Below are 21,572 nucleotides of genomic sequence, written 5' to 3'. Positions count from 1 at the left end.
TGTAAACACTAAATTTGTCCAATTACCTAGTGTGATAAAGAAAGTGCATCATCATTTGACCATCCAAAATTTTTTTAGGTAAGATTATATCGCCTTTACTTAGCAGCAATCAGATTTTTTAGCTTAAGGGTAATGTAAGACATATTGACAAGCACGCTACGGTATCGTTAATACGACTAATTCGTCTGAAAATCATTATTTTTAATAACACACATTCTGTTAAATTAATGATTATATTACTTACTTTTCTTCATAACTCTGTTTAAATTCATGTTTTGTAAAGATTATTTTTCACAAAATATGTAATTAATAGAGTAAATAAAGATAAAAATGTGTTTCTTCACGAAAACAGATAGCATTACAATAAGTAAGATTTGGGAACCCTTTTAAGTAAAACACCTAACCCCTTAAAAAATTAAAAATAAATAAATTACGCTTATTTTAGGTATCACTTATTCCACGTCATTTAATTTGAACCTGTAGGCATCTCTACTCATCGGCAAAGAAGATACTCTCTCTCTCTCTTAAACTTTTTTAAACTCAATCATCAAACATTACTTAGTTTAAGGCAAATTAATTAGAAGTAGCCTGACCAGCACTAGTCCCAGGCCCTTTTATCAACTAGATAATCGCTAACTTTATAGTAAGCCTTTTTACACAGCTATTCTTTAATACATTTCTTAAGTTTATTAAAAGGCTGAGATAAAAGAGCCTCTGGGATTTTATTAAAGAAGAGTATCCCTTTTCCCAAAAAAGAATTACTAACTTTAGATAGTATAGTATGGGAAAATTGCAGAATTTGTTCGTTTGTTCCGAGTAATTAACCTTCTGATGTTATCTTAATCCTGAAATAGGTATTTTTTAATTACTTACCTTTAATTTTTTTTTTACTAATAGTAATATAGATGGCACATCAAATCTCTGCTTAGTTCTGACTTTAGGTAAATACCATTCTTAAATAAGTGTCACTAACTATAGGATAAAATAAAACACCAAACAGTTATATTCAAAGAATCATTTTATTTTATATTTCGGTATAAGAGGCTGCAAAAGTTATTGTCTAAAAGTTTCGTTCATCCTTTTGGGAAGTCTACGCTATATTGGTGTTAATTTACAACTTTAGTCTTTATCCATTATGTCACGCTATCGGACTTAGTTCGTTTTGAATCTTAATCTACACATTTTATAACCATCTCATTTCGATACAACAAAATTTCTTTTACTGCACACAATCATGTCAAGGGACACACAATTGTTTTATTCGATTTGTACATGTATTATCACGAATACAGCTTTATTGTAGAAATGTAAAGGTAGAAGTAATACTGTTTGACCCAAGTAAACCATTTTGTCTCGTAATAAGACAAAAAGACTTAGGAGCCATTAATTTGGTGGGTACAGTTTTCGATACAATGATTTTTCCTTATAGATTTGTTAAAAAAAGCGTTATATAAACTACGAAAAAGTCTAATATTGTTCTTTTGGTACGTATCCTTTAAAATTTCATAAATACGTAGAAAAGTTTCCAAAGTAATAAAATGTTACATTTTTAGCCCTTTATGTATTTATGTATGTTACGACTCCTAAATATTGTGATTATTATATTTTTATTCCAAATAAATTTCAGTTTTCTAATAACTCAATTTTTTCTTAAATCCTTTACATCGAAGTAGCTAAGTTACAGTCAAGTATGTATTACTAAGTATTTTGACAGGTAATTCTATTAAAAGTAGGATATGGCACATGAGTGTAATTAATATAATAAAAAAAATGTATTTTACAGTGAGAAAATAAACGTGTATGATATCTTCAGAGCTCTACAATACATAACTTAGTCAGATATTGCGAGGTGGTTTAATAAAAAAACCTGAAGACTTCTGCGTTTTAAATGATTCTGGCCGACTTATTCCTGCGAATTATGTTTATCTACGGAATGGATAAATAAGAACGCAAGGGCCGCGTGACTTCACAATTTTAGAACAGTTTTCTTATATTGTTTGAAATGAAGGTAGTCCAAGCGTCGACCACAGTCTAATGGCTCCTCTAACGTTATTTATCCGTTTCGTGTTCCGTTTACAAATAGCATTCTGCCTAAGAGTACTCAGTAATTTTATGAAGTTTCGCATAAACAAGTTACAAATTCTTCGTTAATAATGACGTATAAGGTGCAATAGAACATAAACATTTGATTTGAAGCTTTATTAAAGTTTATAATATGGAGGTTTTGTCTATTGACCTCATTATTGATCGAGAAAGTGAGTCTGATATCAGAGGTAGGCCTTCGAATAATTAAGTGATTAAAAAACAAAGAATTGTTATTTATAATAAAATCTACATCATGAATACATAACCATATTTTCACTATGCTCCAATACTGATTCTAGGATAATAAATTCATAATATTTACAAAAGCAAATTAATTAAAATCAAGTGAAAATATTAGAGCCTTTAATATTAAACAGTGTTCCAATTACAAATTTTATTATTGTCGCAGACATAGATGAAAAATCCGAATTGTCTTTGTGTAAAAAAGAGGTTTTATGTAGGTCCTGAAAAAGTACAGGCTCTAACAAAATACGGTTAAATGCTTTATTTACATAGTACAAATACGTCGTTTTCATTGACATAACAACGGACATAATAAATAACTTGATTCATCTCGCATACGTACAATCATAAAGCTTTACAATGAATATTCATAACTCTTGAATATTTCATTAGCGGACTATTAATATTTGTTCGCAACAATTGTTTTACATAAAATGCTCGATACTAATCATTTCTTATTATTGCTTTTGTTTTGTTATGAATATTGATAATGTATTGAATGTTGTTGCAAATGGTTTCTGTTTGTACCGCGGTAATTAATACCGAAAGAGTGATTTATCCTGTATAACATTAATAAATTATTACTTTAGAGCTTATATCTAATTTTTCGTCCGCTAACGAATATTAAGACTTGTTTATTCTAAGCACAATTCATACATCGATTGCGAGGGATTTATACAGAATGTATTCTTGTAATATCTATTCATTTACAATATTCATTCATACAAACAATAAAAATTAAATTGCTATAGAATATTATAAATATAATACACATAATGGCTCACTAACTTTACAAGCGTATGTCATCCTAATGTCTACACCGGATGGTACTAACGGGTCAAGAATTAAAACATCAACTAAAACGTTAACAAAATACGACTTTCTCTATGGAAAATAAAATAAATAATTTACAAATTACATACACGACATACCTAACTACTAATAGTCACTTCATCGCCGTTAAATTTTATCACTACTTATTCGGTTGATTGATGCGAACGAATTTGCGCGCGAAATGCAATTTGGATTCACAGACTAAATGTTAAACATAATAATGTGATGTATCTTTTACTGGCAACACTTATGCAAAATCGCTCGTATCAAGTCCTAACTTACAACTAATAGAAGCAAGCCGCCGCCGCACTTTACACTATCATAGCCTATACCAAAACAGACGGTTCCTACATTACTCAGTCATATATTTTCAGTCAATTCCTTATGAAAATACACCAAACATATCCGTCTAAGTACAATAAACCTTTACCGATCCATATTCGCTACAAATAGACTGAATTCATTTATTAATAAACGTAGAAATATTCGAGATGCGGAACATGTTTTTGGGAAGTGATAAGTTTGTATAACGGAATGCAATGGGCCGCATTGCATCCATTAACGGATCACTAAGAGTTAATTAAATAGGAAATCGACTCGGTTGATATACGAATAATAAACAGACGCGTGATTCGGTCCAAAGGTTAAAATAGATCTGGGGGGGTGCGGATGTTGTTGATCTACTAACAGTATGGACACTCCGAATGAACGCGTTGCTATAATTACAGCACAGACGTTACAAAAGTCTTTTTGGCTCGTTATTTAAGACTGTCCTTACTGATGTAGTCTGTGGCGAGTCATTTGCAGCAAATAAGGATCTTCCCTCCACCTAGCACAGTTCCACAAACAAATCTCGGCTCATTTACATTCGATATTAATCATAAGTTATCGACTAAGTTAATTTCATGATAACTAAGACAATTGGAATCCGTTATAACTACGTTAAAGCGTACTAGGAATATAATTGAGATAGATAATTTCAGTAGCTTTGGTAGAATAATATCATTAACGTTACGTTGATAATTGAGTATTGAGTATTTTGAAAAGAACATAGGGTAACATTAACAATTAACGGATATATGTAATTGAGAATTAAATACAAAACTCAATGAAAAACTGTGTGACGATTATCTGTATGTTACAAAATTAATTTGTTAATGAATATTTTACTAGTTACAAAGTTTAAGTATTTTGACTTGTTATGATTATAGAAATTAATAACGTGAAATGTATAAAATGTTTTTAAAGTTATTGTGATCTGGGAAAGGCTCAATTTTATTGAGTGAGTTTTGCCACGATCATTTGCGGCGAATGTTTCAAGTGCCATTCTTAGGGAATGGAATTTAATGGGAATGATGCTTTGTTAGATGTTCATATATTTCTGATTTATTTGTTGAACATGAATAAACTTTCACAGCAGTATCAATAGGTTTACAAGGACAAATAAATAGCGCAGCAGGTGCAAGGGACCTACCAAATGGACTAGCCTTAACTTAAGGTGACGTTAAGTATGAGTTCAGAGCACCTGCCTAACCGTGGCCGGTTAGAGATTCTAGCGTAAGTGGAACGGTGCTAGTGTGCGAGCGCCACGGCGGCTCCCACGGCGACCAGCGACCGGCTCACGCGCGACCGGTCGCCGACCGAAAAAACTCATCAGTCGTCGACATAGTGGACATCGTCGATTCGTCCCAGCTCATCTCCGTCGTGCTCGTCGTGCTGTCGTGTTTTCTCCGCGCTTTCGGATGCCGTTTTTTTTTCGGGTCGTTCGCTTTTTTGTGCTTCCGTTTCCGCATGTTTTGTTTCGCGACGCGGCGCTGGCAGTTCCTGTGGAAGGGCGGCGGTCGTTTCAGTTTGCCGCGGTGCCGTCGAGGGGGGCACTGGGAGTGTTTGGGTCCCTCCCAGCGCTTAGTGAGCGTGAGGGCATATCCGGAGAGGTTGCCCAGAGGTCTGCTCACTGGTATCTGCGTTCGACGCGCTTTCCCCCGGTTATCTAGCGCCAGGAACGTCTTCTTACCGGCACGTATCCTCGAATACGTGTTGTAGTTATTCTCCTCTATATGTTCCTCGAACACGCAATCGTCCGAGAGATCCTTCTGAAACAAAAGAGATAAAGTATTAATATCTAAATGTATATTTATATTTGAATCATTTTATGAAAAAATACGTTTTCAGTAGAAAGAAAAATATAATAACTATGTATGAAAAATACGTCTTGTATTAAATATACATAAGAAGCGCTATGGTGCACCACCTGAATATATATAGTTAAAGCAAGTTGCAAATCCCTAGCTTAATGGAGGCGATTTATCAATAAACGGATCGCATACGAATGTAATAAGCTCATCCGCTATTCCAATTACAAGCAATGAAACAAATACAATAAAATCTAATCACATGTTAACGACGCCAATTATGTTAGCGTTCGGTTTAAAATTTATAACGAGCGAAAGCTACCAGCTATTAGGGCAGAATGATCAAAGAGTTCCTATTATCTCTAGCTAAACTTGGATCTATAAAGCTGTCGACTAGTTGGCATACACATATTATTGTGGCGTATTCTCAACAGATGTCTGGAAATTGGTCCATGTGAACATCCTTCTAACGGTGCAAGACACACTGTTTAATAGGAAAATCGGCTTCTATTATTGTATTTGATTTTCAAAACAACTTTTGTATCTATTATTTACATGATCATGAAGCTGAGGTTAAATGATTTTCACCCGTTCCATGGTGTCAAAGATTATTCGTTGTTGAACTTCACCTTCGCTAAGTAATAAATGGAATGGCTATAGACGAAGTAACGTGCGTCTATATAAAATCATAAATATGTATAAGAGAATAGCCGCAAGCTCTACTAATGTATCTTAAATTGTGCCACAAGTCCGCATTAGTTTCAAATGCGTTGTATTCAATATTCCATGATATATTACTATAGGTCGCCGGTTTAATATTACTGCACTGATTTATTGTATTGGCAATTTGTTAATAGGAAGTCTTTTGAATTACTAGCAACACCATAAAAGGGAACTGAAAAGATTATAATAATGGATAAGACAAATGACGGATTGCTTAAGGGAAACAATATTTTAAATCACGAACGAAATATCTAGCTTACTAAATATGTCTCTCTGGTTGAACTAGTCACTTGTTATAACAGATTTCATGTTCAAAGCATCTGTAGAAAATGCAGACTTCCTGTAGTATTCCCGCTGGGCAAATTACCAATAGTTTTGCCACACCAGAGGTCAGCTTAATCTATATACTCAATTTATAACACAGAAATATTTATAATCTGTGAAGCCATTAGCCAAGGCAATGGTACGTAAAGTGGTCACGTTTTAATATGCGAGAATACTTATGAAAACTATGGTTGGAGGAATAATTAATAATAATAAACTAATTTGATGTATAGTTATTTTCATTGATTTTTTATATAATACAGAAAAAATGGTTATATTTATTTGGAAAGGGCTAGACATCGCAAATTTTTCAACAAAAGTCTTTGTGGATTTGGCCCATCGTGGATAAATGATTTAGTATTAATACTAGTATTCAGTCAAGTAGTTTTGTAACAGGTGCACAACAAACACCAAATTTAAGCAAATACAATCTAAGCAATGAAAATTAATTGATTTTGTATATGTGACAATAAAGGTACTTGCATTCAAATAAGGTTCAAAATATTAAAATGAGACTAAGTAAGTGTAACTAGAATACCTCAGTAAAAAGAACATTGAAATATCGTTAAGAAAGTACACTATTTCTTTGTTGTAATTGATCATTCATCCAGAAGCACATACTGGCGCAGCTAATTTAATAGAAACATAACAGAAAGTCATTTAAATACCGGGCTAATTAAGTCATTAGCCATACATTTGCGGCTTCTTTAAACGATCACTTCAAGAAATATGTCCACCGACTTTTAAACTCCAGTTTTTCTGGCAACCGAGTAAAATGGAGCGTTCAAACGTCTCTGAACTCGGGTCTTTAATACCCGTTATCGCTGAACTATTATAATGCACTTTGTATAATAGCTTGGACTTTGGAAAATTAGTTAATAAAATGAACGGTGTGAATAATAGTGATGCGCCGATTAGATATCGATTATCGATAAACTAATTGGACTACAAAGTTTATTTTGCAGTTAATTACAAATATGAGATAAGGTATTCTAATTACATGGTGCAATGAACGGGTGATTGTGAATGAACGTCTATGTGAGGCAAGAGACAGATAAGATTATTTTTATTTTTTTTATTAAAAAGGTTTTCCAGATAGACAAACAAATATTATACTTTTGGAAATTACTTTCATCATAGGTATGTAACTTTAATATGATATTTATATACAGGACCAAATGAGCTATGTCATAAAATATGCATGCACTTTCACAGTTACGACCGGAGACCAACGACCGTCTACGTAATTCAAATTCCCACATTTCCAGCAAGTTACATATATTTTCAGACATATTCTAATATGCAAATGCTCCTCGTTCCTGTTTACATTCATTTTATAAAAGATAAATCCCGACAACCTTCGGGTCAAGCGTTTGCGATTATCGATAAAGGACAATAGGGCATCACTACATCGGGTTATCTATGAAATCGATTGACGACTGCGAACGAATCGAAGAGGATTTCAAATTAGGAGTCTACTTTGAGTACACGGCCCATCTTGTCATGTGTCAAAAGGACGATCGTAAAATTTAACTAGTCCTCGACCGTAGGGGACTTGTGTACTTCGTTAATAAAATATCTATCGGGTTAATTTATATTGTCTTATTATAATTTCTTTGTCGGTTAAATATTAACTTTAACTTCCTGGTTTTAGGCCTCTTTTCTAAAATTCATTACACTATACATAACGACCTCACTATTTACCATACGTTTGACAAATTAAACGTATACGCTTTCAAGGCCTAAACGAAACAGAAATAATACAGTATTTTAATATAAAAGTTTTCTTTTCACCATAATCTCGTGGTTTTATCCGTAATTGCAATAAAAAATTAACGTTATGAAGCTTTTAAGGTTAAGTCAAATGTATTATTATGATTATTATAGAGATTAGTATAGAAGGTATTTAGTCAAGTTAAAAACATGTTGTTTTTGTAATCTGAAAATTAAATGTTAACCAAAAACAAAGCAGGTTAAAATTAGCAAAGGTCAGACGAATTCTCGTGAGAAAACTTATAAATCTAGAAAACGATAATGATCTAAGTCTCAAACCTATAAAAACCAAATACATTTTTTATCACTTCAGAGGCTCTGAGGGCTGTCAAAAATAATTTAAAAATTGTTTTAAAAGTGTGATGTAAAAATGTCACGCAAATAAAACTAAAACGGTTAGTATTATTATATTAAATAATCATTTTGGAACGTTGTGAATAGAATTAATCTAATTAAAAATGTTAATTCCCTTGACATCTATTCCACAACTAATTAAATCGGTTAAAGCGAAATCCTTCTTAAATGTGGTTTAGAATGTCAAAAAATACATTCATATTTATTCTAATTGATGTGACAAAGTGTAACAGATTCTTATACATTTCGGACAAAATAATTAGCCCAAAATAAAAATGACCCCGGTATCATATATAGCACTTTACCTAAGCCATGCCTTTGCGACAACCCTAACTAAAGTTCCGGCAAGTAATAAATTAACACTAGATTCACAGACGACAGACTGAACTTGCAAATATTGTGGAAATAAGAGTGACCTTGTCGACAAATGTGTTTACCTGGAAATTAAAGAAACCATCCATCTTGGTTTCCGCCGCTTCCAAGAAATGAATTTTTGGGTCACACTGAAAGGGTTAGCGCGCCATTTTATTTTTTACGTCTTTCTTGTCAGTATAACCGTCGTTTTTTTGTCAAAAATTTGTTAAGCGTGGTTCAATAGTTTGCACAGGAATATTCGAGTCTACACTGTTGTATTTAGGCTAAGAGCAATAGGCGGTTTTATCGCTTGTAACGTCTTCTAGACTAGTCATGTTATAAGAGGATTCAAAAACATAATAAAGTAAAATAATAATTTTTTTTTTAGTTTTTTTTCTAGGGTTGCCTGGAAGAGATAATTTTATATATTATGAATAACGTAAACTTTATCATAATATAAATATTATCGATGTATGTAACACAATATGTATCTTATGTATTTAAACAATGCGGCTCCATAACACTTAAACATCCGTTCATAAATTTTATAATAATGTAATACATTATTATTATGTGTAGTTTTTTTATATACACTAAATACAAAGAATACTATATTTCTTTAGAAATTACTGCATAAAATATGTATGATTCGTAATGGTTAGAACATGAATGTTCTGTTAATACGCAGCGAACAGCTAACATAGTCACAAATGCTATATAAAGCCATAGTTCATGTCAAGTGAATTTTACTTAAACGAAGGAGCACTAATTTAACCGCATCGGGAGTTATTTATCCCGTAATAAATACGTCAATTACGCTTCTCTAGTTGAGACAGATTTACGCCTCGGTGTTACGCGTAAAAATACTGCCCCACATGTCTACTTGTAGTTAATATGAACAAATTAATTTGTAGTTTCTTAAGCGAAGTTAGTTTTCAGAGTTTGTTTAGAATTATACATATTCATTTTCCGTTTTGTTGCCTTGATAAACTTAGAATTAATATAAAAGCGCAATAGTTGATTTCTGCTTCTCTCTGAGGTCGGTAGCTCATCATAGCATCATATTGGGTAGGGTAGCCTAGAGCAAACTCAGTCTCCGCCGGAATCTGCCCAGCGCCACTCTCATTGCAGTGTAGTTTTGATAGCTGATGATGAGTCTTTCACTTAATCGGGCTATCTGGTTGGTGAAAGGCGGTGCGATTTCCAACCACTTCTCGTAGCTCCTCACCGCGAGTGGCGAGTAGACAGAAGAAGAAATACAGGTCTTTATGCGAAGTTCGGTCAAGATTAATCTATTGGTGAGCTTTGCAATGTATTCTTGTAATTGTCTTTCTCGAGCCAATATAGTTTACTCGCCACTTTAATATATTTCGTTCAGGGAATACTAGAGTTCGTATCAATTTGAATTTGGTTTTGATGCCAATCCAATGTGTCATGGCATGTTTAACCGTACCAATTCCAGCTATTGATATATATTTCTTTCCAGATATACATAACGGCTTTGGGAGCGTTCTAGCTCGGTACAATGTCATGATTATAGGTCGAGTTTTTCGAACTTTTCACCCATAACTTGCCGATATAACTGTGACATCGGAGCTCAGCTTAACGATATTCAAAATATATTATAGTATCAAAAATGTAAAAAAGAAAAATAAAATGCCTTTCTCATAAAATATATTTTTTGCAAAAGGCAATGTATCATATAATTTATTAAATATACAAATAATAAATCACCCTTGATAACATCATAAACTAGCAAAAATAAAACCTAGCAATTACGAGACCTAGGTAATATATGCCTAGTGCACTTAATAATACTAATTTACTTAACCAATAATCATGTTTTAAATTTTAATGATAGGTTAATTTTTTGTTCGTTCCAAGGAGGTCTAACTTGGAACCCTGAATTATTCATTCGCTTTGAATTGCAAAACGAGTGATTTATCAAATCTCAAGTTTCATCTTCGAATCCTGCTGATTTAAATATGAAATCGATAGGTTTCTATAGATACATCTATTAGTATGTTCAATTTATAATTAAAATATTTAAACAGCCTTTTTCAGTTTAATTATTTATAAACTAAATCTTAACTTTATGATTATTATTACCGTTTAAGATACATATATAAAATGAAAAAAAAATATATCTTAATAAAAATATTCAAAGGTAACTTTAGTAATAATAATAGTACTCTAATTATATGACAGGCTATTTATAATAATTACTTTAATAATGAGGAATACATTAAACTTTCAGTTTGTACAAAATATGTTTCAATAAAAATTATAATATTACACGATTCGCATTTGCGAATAATTAAGCTAGCATTGACCTTTTCATACTAAACAGTTCTTTCAAAATTAGTATTAAGTTAATAACTTAATTATTAGTAAAGCTATGTTTAAAGATGTCAGAAAAGGTCAAGTTGTCATTACTTTAAACTAAATTCTCATGTTTAACCCACATTATGAAACCTGAAGGAGGAGGTTTACGATTCGATGTGTATTTTATGCCGCAGAAGAGCAATATGCAATTAAAAACAACCTCTGCTATGAATTTCATAAATATTTTGTAAGTATAAAATATTGAAAACAGACGTAGAAATGGCGGGAAATATTGTGTGCTGTAAATAAAAACCTCTAGTAGACAAAAAATGTCACAGATCAAATATTTTCTGATTTCACAGATTGTAAAAAGTTTACGACCGCATTATCTTTAACGTTATACGTCGGTCAAGTAGTGCTATTGATATTGAAGGGACCAGAATATTTTTTATAATAACGTGTTAGAACAAAAGGTGTAAAATAAAAGGAAATGAAGAGATAAAAGTTTACGATCCGATATGGTGTCATTGCATCAGGTTTATGGGAATTTAAAACGTGAATATAATGTTCTTGGCGGGAACACGGGTGACGTGGGAGTGTGAATAATCCTTAAAATGTTATCTATGCCCACTGTAGACTATGGTTTTTACCGACTTCCTTGTAAAATATCTTTAATAGACTATACACTATATTTGTGTAAAACAAGTTCTATCACTTGATTTGGATAAATATTTAACACTTTATCAAAGTCTCAAATTCATTAAATTGATTGTAATAAAAATATCGTTATTATATTAGCACGTAGGAATAAGCATAACTAACTCATCTACTACTGAACTGGACCGTTAATTAATTAAACTAATTAAATTAATCATAATAAATTATAACTCTTAACTATCTTCTATACGTATCAACTTGCGATTATGACCACAGACCCAGGCTAGTTTTTAATAACTGTAAACGTTAACCACTGTATCATCTAGTTTTAAATGTCAATAAACCCGAAGCAATTAGAATTAAATATATGTATTTAACCCATTATATGCCTACTTAATTTCTTTAAAAACAAAAATCTGTAGGTACCACAATAATCAATCCTGTAATCTCAGATCTCACACTTAATACCCCAATACTAGATATCATTATTAATCATTAATAAATTTATAACAATCTACAATCTTCTCATCTTAAGGAACGCGGCATCTCAAAAAATGTATTCTCTGACAATAAAATTGTAATAAAATAGAAAAGTCCTGTGCGGTATCAAATTTTATGTCAATATATATATTGGGTATTTTGGGACAATGTATAAGATCTTTGATAAATATGTGAGGTTGTATCTACTAAGCTAACTCGGCCAGTACAAAGGCTACACCAATATTAAGTTAGTTATGTCTTGTTACACGCGTTATGTATAAGTCTGATGTACTGCTTGTTTTGTACAAGATCTGCAAAGATGACGTCAAGCGACATAGATATATGTGTCTCACATTCGAAAACAGGGACTTTACATTGTGGTGCTTTTTGAGTAATTGGTATCAGCTGCAATTCGTGCATTAAGTTGTGAGCGCTATCAAAAGTAATTCAAAGTAACAAAGCAAATAATCATGTTGACGGTGTCGTTCTATTCCATGTGATAAACATCGAAGTATTTCAGAATCTAATTTTTATTGACCATTAAATAGCAATCTATTGTGAATAAAGAACAACATTTGTCACTTAACAAAGAATATTTCTAACTGGTCTCATTAAAGGTTCTTTTCTAGTTTGCCATAAATAAAAACAACCCTTAGAAAACGAAATTCCTATACAAAGGCTATAAATTTAGTAACATATTAAAACATAAAATAGGGTAAACAATCGTAAATAAAAATTACAACGAAAGCACACAATGCCATCATTAATTCAAATATAAGTTATGTCTATTCTGTGGGCCTTTTACACTTTTTTTTAGATCATAATTTTTTGTAATAGCAACATTCACGGCGCCTGGGGTGCGCCGCGCGGTTAATCCTTTTGGCTTCTTCCTTTTTTTCTTAATTTTGTCATCCCATTGAAGGCGGTCTATTACGGGGTTGCTATCATTGACGGTGATGCCAGTTATTAATCCTTTTCTCTTCATTATCTCTAAACGCTTTATTTGGGGCAAACAGTTTTGTTTATTATCTAGGGCTGTTCTATTTTAAATAGATTACTATTTGGTATGTTTTTTTGTTTGTAACTAGTAACTATTATTTATCTAAGGTTTGAAGTTATTCCCTACATTATTAGTATAGGTCCTTATATCTAAACTAATGCCTAAGTATAAACCTTTTATAATATACATAGATGTGTGTTATTGAATAAGATAATATCAGTTTATCGACTTACTGTGAGACGGAAGCTCTCACGACATAGAAGTTTTACAATTATGATTGGCGTACACTTGTTAAATCAAAAGCTCCACATTATTTTGCGACGCATACTTTATTTATTTATGACTTTCTTTATCATACAACAAACTCAATGACAAGAAAAAACACAAATAATATACTACAAAATATAACCAAAAATTGAGTGAGACATTATCAAATAAATATAAAACATGTAAAAAGTTATTGGTAGTGTAAGTTTTAATTTAATTTTAATATGAATCTATTTTTACCTGTAGTTTAGCGTTCTAAGTATATTAATAATAAATTAAGTTTGCCATACAATAAAAAGTAGGTCTTCTTGAACAGACCTACTTAAATAAAATACGCGTCTCAGTGTATTTCAATCTTTTCGTATCAGTAGTCACTTCCATTTATTGGAGGAAGCATTGACATAACTTCAGATTAAACTAATGATCGATTGTCTCAATGGTATGCAACAGGTGCCCGTTATAAATTTATAATTTCATATAAACGGTACATATTATTTTAGACCATTCATAATTTTTAATATAAAAACTTTATATTAAGCTGGCAGTTCGTCTTTGTCCTTGACAAGTTGAATGTCCAAAATTTAACCCATAAACGCATTATGTGCATTATATCTTGAGCTTATTAGTAGTACTAGCTCGATTGCGATTCAATATTGAGTTTTTTGTATAGCGCGATGTCCAGGTTTTAAGAGAACTACATCTAAATTGTAAAGTTACAGATTAAGAAGCGCATTGAATGTATTTTTCAGGCCTCTGCAGCATTTTTTTTTTGGTTTCGGATCCACTGTTTGGGGAAAACTCAAGTAAACTATTGATATAGATTATAGATGATTACTATAGATACTAGTTACCCACAATCCCGTTACCAAAATAACAATTCTAATCATTGTTTGTTCAAAAATATCAGAGCTGTCAACACTAGCGGCCGAAATCAATTATATTTCCTTTTTATTTCAATTGTAACCATTGTTTGGACGTGGTGCGTGGTGGTGTGAATAGGTGCGTGTGAATAGATTTGTTTCGGTCTCTAGTCCTGTTCTCGTGAATAGAAAAATAAAGAACAATATGTTACCAATGATTTAACATAGTATGTTTGGTATGAAACGAAATTTTAATAATTTTTTCCTTAACTGAATTTATTGAAATATTTAAAGCCTTAAAATGATTTATTATATTAAATATATTACGTGTACGAAATTATTATTTACTATTTTATGATGAAAATTTAAATTTAATAAATTTACCAGTAATAACTTATCAAAATTTTCTTTTAATGGGTATTTATAAGTTGCGGTATCACTCAACATCGAGTTTTAGGTTCAACATTCTATACTACAATAATTTTGTTTTAGACAGACGATAGACAAACATTTTCATAATGTAAAGACAATCGTTTAAGAACGAAGTTTCAAAATATGTCAAACCAGACATTACAGTACCTACATATACTTATACTTATTCCTTATATACCACGGGGTGGTTACCCTCTATCAGTAAGACCCTATATGACAAATAGTCACCAGCGACTCTATAATGATACTTCTCTGATTAATGATCGCATCCCTATCTGAAGTGACGCCTTAAATGGGATCACTATTACTTGGTGCGGCGTTAATGGCTGTCAAAACAAAAATAGAGCAAGGATTTGTTATTTGTTATTTATACATATTTAGGTTAACTACATTAGTGCATTGTTGGTATTTATAAATACACCCACTTAAGAATTATGCAATGGTTTGTACGTAAAACTTCTGTAACGAATTAACTTTCAAAAGACTTTGTTTTTATAATAGAACTGAAAGAAATTGCTTGCTTGCTTGTTCCCAGCATGTATCTTGGCAGTAAACTGTCTAAAACTTTTAAAACGTAAAAACGAACCTAGCTTGTGTAACTAAAACGACGTCTTAAAATCTTAGACAGATTATATTAAGCGTAAGCAGCTTCGTTTCTTATATTAAAACTATTATTATATGTAGCTATGTATCGAGAATCTGAAATATGCCAGTAGACTATTTTTTTGTGTTTGCTGTTTGTGTGTACTATTTGTATTTTATTGCAAACTTTCTTCTCGATCCCATAATCGAACAAAGTCACAACAGATTTATCTAAGTTGACGTCTATATAAAATTGCATCAAAGACATTAAGAGTAACAAGTGTATCATTTGTCATCTCGACACTCCCCAATGGATCTTACTAATGATACAGTTCACTCTTTTTTATTCAGCTAGAAGTTGACGATTGATTCATTATTTATAATACCTACAAGCTAAAACATCATATAATTCATAAAAAATATTCGAAACATAATGTAAAAAATGTAATAACTTGTACGAGTTTCTTTGTTTTTTAAGTGGAATAAAAACAACAATGCTGTGTTTTTGATGCACCTTCACTACTTAAAATTTCATAAACCAATTTAAATTTATTACATAGACTCTTTCTTACTCTTAACTATTATGTGATCTGGTATACTATTTCACTACTAGGTATACTCAAATAGTGACTATATTGTAATTTGTAACCTCATTTCATATTAATGTACACAATAATATACTATGGACTACATAATGAGTGTATATGATAACCATATTACCATACACTATGCTTTTAGATGGCATTCCAGCACATTATGACTATACCGCATCCAAATTGTACAATATTTTCTTAATTTAATTTATATTTAGAAAATGGAAAGGACAAACGAATTTTTAATTTTTTGCCAACTGGGCACTAGGCACACTTCGCCAGTGTCGTGTAGATGGTTGCTTCTACTTGTCTAATATTGAAAGACAATACGAGTTGTCAAACCTGACACAAAACGAGATATCAGATAGAAACATAGATAACAATATTTCTCTTTACATGTTTCTAGAAAATAAAGTTGTACATTTGCAGTCATTATTTGCACAATATGTGCAGATTCATATCCTGCACACGGTCTATTAACTTCAGGGGGAGGAAAATAAATTTTCATTTAGCTATTCTCGACAATTTGTTTCAAAGGCATTACCATTTCTAAGGATTTATTTTGTGAATCTTTTGTTTGCTTACTTAGAAAAAAAACATTTTTAGTCTATTCAGTTCATGACCGATGTTTGTATTTTCAACGAACATAAAAGAAAATTTTTTGGTTTTACTGAGTATTGAAAGAATATTCAACTGTTTTTTTAACTTTATATGTCTTTTACTTATTTAATTAACCCTGTAAGATCCACATTACAATCGTATGTGGGCGACAGCAGGTTAAAATAAATGTATTTAAAATTACTTCTAAGGATGTATGCTTATCTTTTATTCTTGTCTACAACCAATAAACACAATTTAAACGTGGTTTAACATGACATTATTGATTTTGTAGATGTTCCTTAACTGACTTCAAAAACACAAAAGAGGAGTTCATTCAACTCTTAAATAACATCACTTAAATTCCTTTGATTCTGTGTAACACAAGAGCGCAATTTTTACATATATTATTTTAAAATGTAAATATATTTTGCTTTATTTAAAGCACTTTTACTTACGCAAGCGATTCACGTTTCACTTTATTAGCTAAATATCTTTGTATCGCGGTTTTTGGTAACTACTTTTTGGCTTTAACTGAATATGTGTGGAAATATTGCCATCCTCAAATGGCCCCATTAAGTTAAATTCGAACAAATACTTTCTAACCGAGAAATCGTTTATAGACATTCCCTAAACACACATTAGAATTAGCAGAACTAAAATCAGCCCCCATAAAAACGGAGTCAGGTGGGTTAGGCCATAAATTATCTGATTATACCCTTAACACGTTGGGGCTAAATCAAAAGAACAAACATTAAGACATTAATATGAAAACACGACATTTTATATTATTTATGTTTTGTTTAACAAATTTCTTAGACATTGGTTTCGTTTGAACTACTAATGTGTTGTTTTGTATATTTAAAGATTTGTTTCAGAGTTTCTGAGAAAGCTTATGATTAATGATATATATATATTAATTGAGAATGGCATAATGAGCTTAATAAATTTAGTTTAAAGAATGCGAAACATAATTACTGTTAGAGTATAAAATAAAAATAACATATCGAAGGATTAATCGTAAAATAAATGGAATCTTAACTAAATTTTGACGGCTAGGCCAGGCCTACTTCAATTAATCTTACTAAAGCTTTTTGTCAATTGTCATATCAATTCGTGACGTCATCTGTCAACAGCCAAGCCACCCACTACGCAATTCAAAATGTCAATATCAATAGAATGTATCCTATTATTATGATAAATAAGAAAATTGTACCTAGCTATCGTAATCTATTATATTTAAATAATTGCTTATTTAAGACAACTAGCTAGAAACGGTCTTATTGACTTGGCATGAAGTTCTCTGGAGAAACAGAAGGCAAAAAATCAAGCGAAACAGTCATAATACTAAAAACTGTACACTGGAATCAAATTGTCAGCTCAGCCTCAATTGAATCCTTGCTGGCCAGTCATGACGCTCAAATATGAGCTACCTACCGCACCTTTCTTTTTTGTTGAAACGGGCCTCACAAGGTAAAATATTGAACAGCGGCTTATGCATCAGAGGAAAATAGTAGAAAGCTTTTAAAGTAAGGAGGATAGGTTATAATAATCCATTTTTATTTTTAAAATAAATTACATGAACGGTCGATCTGTCTTTTATCCACGAATAATAAGTTAACAATTAAAGCTGTCATCTGTTTAGAGCTGACGATTGACAGAATACAACTTCACCTGCTTTTCAACAATCAACATTGACGTAACATTTATCGGAAGTCATCTCATAAAATCTTAGTACCAAGGGGACCGGATAGGATGAAAGGAGACGCGGAAGCGGAAGCGTTTAAGCGATGCTAACTGGCGCTTTGTATCTACCTCTATTTCAAGATCGATATAATAATATAATGTCAATGTTTGGATCTATGGTGCCAATACACCAAGATATAAGAATCTTTCTAGACACGAGTAAGTGCGGAAGTTAATATCTATCAAGCCTAAACCCAATTAAGATTAATACATAGTAATACACAAACATAACCAATAGACAATCATCTTCATTTATTTTGTTGCTATAGAAATACATACACCATTTAAAAATAACAGCATTACTCAACCTAATTAGGAGCGCATCATATTATAATCTTAAAATTCTGTAAAGTTCACTTTATTAATCAAATCAAAACTATGTTTACGGTAATTTGATACGCGTAAAGGTAATTGACGCTTGTCGACATGAGATCTTACACCAATAAAACGTGTAGGCTGTGTAATTACAGCGATTAAGCGCTGGAGTAATTTAATTAAGATATTTTGGACAGCTAGATGACGTGATTGTGATCTTACGGGGAAGAGCATGATTAATGAGCGAACGAAAGTGAAGGGATTTTTAGTATTCTTACGAATGGGTGATATTAAAATGCGAGCGTTAATTCGGTATTAACATATGCATGAAAAAATACAAAGGCACACATACTATCGCAAATAATACGCCAAGACTAGTCAATGGAATCTTTTCTTACAATAATCAAAAGAATACTAAATCTAAAAGGGTATACAATACTTCATTTATGTATAACTCGTTTAGATTTTTTTTATAAATCAACAAATTTATTTATTGGTTGAGGTGTGGCAATGTGTAATGTGTAAGGTTGCATAAGAGTGCATTTTATTGTTATAATGAAAATAAAATGACAGTCATTTTTTATCCAATAGCAAGTCAGCCACAACCAGTAACCGAAATGAAAAATATAAAACTTTTAATTTTAATAAATAAATAAGACCATACAACAGATAGTAATATCGATTTGTATGAAAATGTATATTTTGTTTTCCAGAGTACACCTTTATCGCTCGCAAAGTTAAACTGCGACGAGTGCCAAATTGTTTCTTGAAAATAAATATCGATGGATATATCAGACAAGCAAACAAACCTCCTTATCATTAAAAGATATTGCCAAACATAACGTTATTTTTTAAATGGAATTCCCACAAATTCTACGTCAATATTAAGTATTATTATTAACTAAAATCTGTTTTTGAAACTATGTATTACTTTTTCATAACGGAACTGGCAGAACCCTTTGTGACACAGAACACGCCGATTACCAAAAACGGGTCATATGATGTATTAAATTAAGTTCGATTATGCAAGTTAAATATTATACTGTGTCAGCAATAAAGTTTTAATAATAATATTCATAAAGGATCTCAAGGGCTTTCATAGCATCGGCATTTGAAATCTACAGCGGAGATTCACAAGTAAGAAGCTTATTACAACCTGTTCCAAATATTGTGTCATCTTATCATCAAATAGATAATCAAAATTTCCTAATAAAACCTGGTTCACGGTCAAAACTTTCACCAGGCGCCTGGATCATTAATCATCGATCAATGATCGATAGACCTGAACGGATCAGCCGATAAACTATAGTTCTGATACTATTGTGACTACGAAATGAACTCGGTAATATTTTATTAACAATGAATTTGATATTAAATAACTGTGGATAATAGACTTAATGCTTTAAGTAATGTGTGACGACTATTTCGAAATAGGTTCGGTTTAGATTATAGTATATCTTCTGATTATATTAATATACAATTACAAACTAAAAATATATCTAATAACTAGCCTTAAAATTAAATTATTAAAAAATATTATTAAAAGGAGTCCCTTTAGGCAAGGTTCCGAAGATACTAGCAGCGTTCCCCCTTTGAATTGCTAGACTAATTCTTTGTGCGAGGTAGCTGCCAGCTCTTCGTTCTCCTGTGATGTCGACTAACCTTTTTGATAATTCCCTAAAAAGCTTTAATGCGCTAGGACCCCACGGACCAAGGGTCTCGACACCGAATGGGACAAAATCATATTCAGAGCCTAGACCCCTGTATTTGCAGACTTTAGCTTTTTCAGCCGCATCACAAGCCGCACCAGCTCTCTTGTTAGTTCCATGAAGATTGGAAGGGGCCAGTGTGTCTGAACAGGTGGCATCCCATACCAAAACCCGACCCATCTTCCATGGAATCAAACTCATACCGTCCGGTCTCTTGCCATCGTCTCTAGCAATTCCAGTCGGCTCAAGTAGATTAGGCACGTTGACGGTGGCAAGGGACCGATGTATGATATCGTTGAGTGCGGCATGTCTCGAGAAGCGGCCAGCACTTTTTTGACATGATAGTCCGTGATGTCCTAGTTTGTCGACATCACTGCCACAGGGACAAGTATGAGGAGCGCAGACCGGTACCCCAAGCCGCAGACAGGTTGCGATTCGGAGCGTGTCAGGTTCAAGAAATGTTCCTGTATTTGACGAAGGGTAAGCGTGAAGCCAATAGCCGGCCTCATGCGTACCCACGGCCAAAAGCCTAGCACGTGCTGAACCTGTACTACGGCTCAAAAGATTGTCATAAGTCATTTTACTGTCTATGTCGTCCCAGCTCCTCTGTGAATTTAGAGAAAATGGAAAATTTTGACCTGGGCATGCAATTAAGAAAGCGTTTCTAGCTTCTTCCAAGCCAGCAATCTCAAAGTTTGAAGGGGATGCCCTTAAAATTTGACTTATGAGATTTGCTGAACTATGGACAGAAGATAGGAAAGCTGGTAAAGCGACACTGGAAATTTTGCGAATCCCCAAACCACCATAACGGATTGGTAATGATGCTTGGGTCCACGATTGCTCGTTCAGCTGTATATTAAGAAGCGATTCTAAGCTAATTTTGATTACCTCGTCTACTTGTGTCAAAAGATCTGGGTGATTCCAAAAGGAGCAGCAACGGAGCACATATGTAAATTTTGGGACAAAAAGACAGTTTTTTAAGATGCAAAGTGCATAATGCGGACTAATTTCAAGGAGACGATCAGCAGAATTTTTAAACTTATTAATAGAATTATTAATATATTCAAAAATAGATTCATCAAAAATTGGAGAACCTAAAAGGTAAAGGGAATTACTATTAACTATTTTAATATTTGGAGCCAAAATCTGAAATTTTTGTTTTACTGTATTTAAATTTAAGTCGCAGT

At 32.3% G+C, this 21,572-nt stretch overlaps 1 protein-coding gene across 4 annotated transcripts in view; it reads right to left on the bottom strand.

Moving 5' to 3' along the window:
- Positions 1 to 1,000: 1,000 nt before the first annotated feature.
- The window catches only part of LOC110995373 (fibroblast growth factor 22), a 131,414-nt gene continuing 110,842 nt past the window's right edge, over positions 1,001 to 21,572 (bottom strand). For 3 of the 4 annotated variants that reach the window (XM_022262508.2, XM_022262507.2, XM_022262510.2), the window contains exon 5: positions 1,001 to 5,255. In XM_022262508.2, the coding sequence (XP_022118200.1) occupies positions 4,782 to 5,255 (474 nt within the window). In that variant the 3' untranslated portion in view covers positions 1,001 to 4,781. The remainder of the gene's footprint in view (positions 5,256 to 21,572) is intronic. The other variant, XM_045631210.1, reaches the window with a different exon arrangement.

This window comes from Pieris rapae, chromosome 14, assembly GCF_905147795.1.
Source record: "Pieris rapae chromosome 14, ilPieRapa1.1, whole genome shotgun sequence".
Lineage (NCBI taxonomy): Eukaryota > Metazoa > Arthropoda > Insecta > Lepidoptera > Pieridae > Pieris > Pieris rapae.
The sequence above is the reverse complement of the archived record's forward strand: the minus strand, read 5'-3'. Positions and strand labels throughout refer to the sequence as shown.